General features: G+C 34.1%; 1 protein-coding gene across 1 annotated transcript; it reads right to left on the bottom strand.

Annotated features, from left to right (window-relative positions):
- Positions 1-1,587: 1,587 nt before the first annotated feature.
- On the bottom strand, positions 1,588-3,011 carry LOC111903833 (ATP synthase subunit d, mitochondrial). The gene is made up of 5 exons (XM_023899580.1): positions 2,767-3,011; positions 2,289-2,370; positions 2,121-2,185; positions 1,931-2,017; positions 1,588-1,846 (listed from the first exon to the last, which is right to left on the bottom strand). The coding sequence occupies exons 1-5, from the start codon at positions 2,935-2,937 to the stop codon at positions 1,745-1,747; spliced, it is 507 nt and encodes a 168-aa protein (XP_023755348.1). The 5' UTR covers positions 2,938-3,011; the 3' UTR covers positions 1,588-1,744.
- Positions 3,012-4,348: the final 1,337 nt, after the last annotated feature.

Below are 4,348 nucleotides of genomic sequence, written 5' to 3'. Positions count from 1 at the left end.
TCAAGTAGTGAAATAGCTTTTTGGTTATTATTTCATTTCTAATAGTTATATTTGAAAATAGATACTACTTATTTTTTGATTTAAACATAAACATTTTTCCAATCTAACTAAAAAATGTCTTATCTTTTTGTTTTAGCATTTGTTTGTCATGTTATCTATCAATAAAAAAATAAAAAAATAAAAAATAAAAAATAAAAAATAAAAAATAAAAAAAAACTTTTTCAAACCAAATTTCACAAAACGTGTCCCATAGCCATAACCAAAACCAAAATCAAAACCAAAACCGGTGGTTTCAACACCGATCACAATGGTTCCTATATGTTCTCTAAAATTTGAACTATTTATAGTTAAACATTTGATAGAAACCCATAAAATTAGTTTTTAGATGCCTAGAAGGTTCGCATGGATTTATAGAGAAGAACTCATGAGTTCGTTCGCTTGATGAGGCCATGTATGATGAATTGTTTTCAGTTAGCGCTGCAAATGAGTCGAGCCGAGCTCGAGCCTGACCAGACTCGGGCTCAGCTCGTTTAAATATTTATAGGCTCGGGTTCGAGCTCGGTTCGTTTCGAGCCTTATGGTACAAAGCTTGAGATTGTCTCGTTAAGAATTGTATGAGCTCGGGCTCGATTTGGGCTCGGCTCGTATACAATATACTCTAATTTCTAAAATAGTATTTATTAAATTATTATTTATTTTAATATATAAATATAAAAATAATTTTTTTATTATATATATGTAAACTCCTTTAGGCTCACGAGCCTAATCGAACCAAATAACAGTGACTCAAGCTCAAGCTCGTTTAATAAACAAACCTAATATTAAGCTCGAGCTCGGCTCGGGCTCGTTTAAAATCGATCTCGAGTCGAGCTTTTAGCGATTTGGTCTCGAGTAGCTTGGCTCGTTTGCACCCCTAGTTGGGTCAACTAAGAATTTTATTGATTAAACATCATCACCAACTCATAATTAAAACCCTAACTCCTCCTATAAGGACAAATATATTGGGTTGGACATTTTCTTTGTATAGAAGTTGAGGCTGACTTTTTATTATGCATGTTATGTGATGTTAGCGTGATAGCGTCGATACTCAAGAACAACTTCTAAAATTTTGTTTTGTTGCAAAATCAATTTTTAAGCAGGTTGTTAGATTGTGGGATATTGACAATCTCATATGTGGTTTGACTATTGATAAACTTATTTGTGTCGAGACATGTGCCCTAAATAAAACTCAACTCAGGCATTATGTTTTCATATGGTCGCGTTTGCTACGATTTGAGTGCTTTGGAACTTTTTCATCACATGTTATACTGAAATTTATAATGACTATTTGGTCCAAAACCAAACCAAATGTTTGAGGTTTGAACAAACAACAATCCAATCTATTTCCTATTTGTTTTTTTTTTTGCTTTCATTTCACTTGATTTTTATATAATACAATCTCTAAAACACCCTAATGTGATTTTCTACCATACTTGGGCAGCAATTGTCAATGTCTATGTTCAAACATATTTTTAGTCAAAAAAAATTTTATATTTCTGTGTTATGATATCGAAAAATAAATGAAGAAAATAAGTTTGGAATTCATCATATCAAAACAGAAAGTTACATTAACTCTGGAGTGGATAAATAGACAACATCTTGTGTTTGTTTTGTTTGTTTGTTTGTTCATCCTGTTTTTATTTCTACAAATTAAAATCTCAAACAAAAAGGAATAATCAATTCAAATGGCTTTCTCACCAACAAATCAGTATCCCCAATAATCATTTCTGATTTCATCATCAAATTTCTTCTTCAACTCCGGGTGTTTCTCAAAGTATTCATCTGCTGTCATGGTGCTAAGTTTTTTCTGTTACAACACAACAACAAACTCATTTCACACACAACCACTTATATAATTTACTTTATTCTTGAAACAATATAAACATATTACCTTCAGATCCTGGACATCTGCAATTTCTTTTTCCAATCTTTCAGATTCCTTGAGGGATTTCTGCTCAGCCTCTTTCAATTCCACCAACTGTAAATGTAATTCAATACTTCATCTTTTCTTCAACCAATTGAACAATAACAGGAATTCTCAAAATCAAAACTTTTTTTTTATGTAAAGTAGGAATTCTGACCAGTGCATCAAATTTGGGTTTGTACTCAGGAGTGGTCTTGTCTACAAACTTGGGGATTTCAACACCTGTATGTGTAGAGAGAAAAAGGAACAAAGAATCACATTTCTTACATATGATATGAGTAAAGATGATAACAGAACAAAATCTTGGTGAAGGAAGATAACATACTGTCATAATATTCTTTGTATGAATCAACTATACGAGATCCAAGTCCTTTTCTGTAGTACTCCCAATCAATAGGTTCTGGTTCCTGAAATACCAAATGGGATTGATATCAGATTATTGGATTAAATTGATAACAATGTTGATCATAAAAGCATACAAATTCAGGCATGGAAGCATTTAATAAAAGTTGTAACAGCTAAAAGAGTTTAGTCCAATGCAATAGAATTACCAATCGGAAAACATTCATCAAATCATCGCCAAAAGTAATTATCTTCTTTGTAATACATACAAATGAATCTGCTGGATTTATAACCGATAATATAAAGGAATAATAATCATTTCGGCATCAAACCTAGTTCGAATCTTTTAAGTTCTCAGAAACCCTAAGCATCTAATGGAACGTAGATCTATTTCATCGAACACATAACAATCGATGCGCATACACACAATACACATCGAGATACAGTAAAGTATTTCACACCTGACTGAATTTGGTCTGAAGAGTGGAATTGACTTCCTCAAAGGCACGGCGGAGGGAGGAGAACTCCTTGCGAGCCTCGTCGGTGACGATCATCTTCGCCATCCCATCCCAATCGATCGTCTTTGACGCCTTGAACGCCACATCGACAACCTTCTTCCCTACACCGCTCATCTTTCAATGGCTTTCTCTCTATAATCCAACCAAAAGAGGAACCTGTGCGAGAGAGCTTATACAAAGGCAAACCTTTCCCTTTTATCTCATTTTATATCAGGTAATGGTAAGAAGAAAAAGAAAACAGAAATCCCATTTGCCCCCCCGTATTTCTTAATTTTGACACTTTATCCATGCGTGTGTCATATCGTTGCATTTTGCCATACCTGTGTTGTGTTTCTTAAGGAAAACCATTGAAAAGGGTAATATAGTTTTTATTTTGTACATATTTAATCATCATTGTTTTTTTTCTTATAAAATAAGACCTTGAACTTATTGTTTTATACACATTTAGTCATTAAGACCGGCTACTCTAGGTTAAGTTCTTAGTTTCTACATATTTAATCATTAATTTTTTTTGTTGCAAAATAAGTCTTTGTTGTTTTTGTACATATTTAGTCTTTCTGGCAAATTTATGTAGGTTTTTCTCACGTGACATCCTACGTAAGACAGTCATTAATGAGGCATTTTCATATGTGGCTCGATCCATGACTCGCTTAAGTACGTTGCGTGTACCTTACATATGCCCAACGTACGACTGAAATGTGAGACTTTTGCCACACAGGGCCAAATATGTAAACTTTAAATAGGCTAAGGACTAAAATGAAAATACCTGAAAATCGGATGTTACGTTGGGCCAATGTGGTTTTTGTGTTGTTCAAATGATAAGCCAAAATGAACTGATCATAACAACTTGGCAAGGAGTTCAAGACCATGTCAATGGCCAACTCCTCATCGAAATGCACATTGAGCCTAACAAGATGTTTGCATTTTTTGCATGTGGTTGCACATAGACTCTCCCACTTTCATCTTGCAAGCCATGAGAGCTTTGACCACTTCATATTTCTCGTGACGAGCTCTCTTGTGGTACTTTTACACAAGGTTATTATTCATCTCATATAACCAATAGTCCTCATAGAACCTCTGAAATTCGGGGGCCATAGTAGCGACCATGATGCAAACAATTTTTGTTGCATCATTGTAGAATTTCTTCTAGGAGGCTAGTTGTTATGGAGTAGTAGTGGATTCATCACTTTCAACAAGTTTTACTTCAAATACATACTCTTTGCCCTCGAATCGAAGAGCCATCTTGATATTGCACATCCAGTCATTGTAGTTGGTGTCATCAAATGTCACCTTGGACACGATCGAGAACAGGGAGAAACCTAAGTGGTGAGTAGAGGACGAAGGAGTAGAAGCATCACCAGGAGTAAACATCTATAGAGAAAAAGTAGTTTTAGTTAGACGACAATAATCCTTAATATTATAACCCATAATAATTAAGGCTAGGACTCAATTATGCAATTCACAATCTAGAATAGGGATGTCGTAATCTAATTATAAAATTTATAAGATAGGTAAAGCAATTCAC

This window comes from Lactuca sativa, chromosome 6 (assembly GCF_002870075.4).
Source record: "Lactuca sativa cultivar Salinas chromosome 6, Lsat_Salinas_v11, whole genome shotgun sequence".
NCBI classification, from domain to species: Eukaryota; Viridiplantae; Streptophyta; class Magnoliopsida; order Asterales; family Asteraceae; genus Lactuca; species Lactuca sativa.
This window is presented reverse-complemented; position numbering and strand designations above follow the sequence as displayed.

Bases quoted from the DNA above. Each gene is read 5' to 3' on its own strand.
- LOC111903833 (XM_023899580.1), bottom strand. From the start codon at position 2,937: ATGAGCGGTGTAGGGAAGAAGGTTGTCGATGTGGCGTTCAAGGCGTCA. The intron at 2,186-2,288 runs GTATGTTATCTT...CTACACATACAG, and splicing joins ATACAAAGAATATTATGACA to GTGTTGAAATCCCCAAGTTT. The intron at 1,847-1,930 runs GTAATATGTTTA...GTGTTGTAACAG, and splicing joins CAGATGTCCAGGATCTGAAG to AAAAAACTTAGCACCATGAC.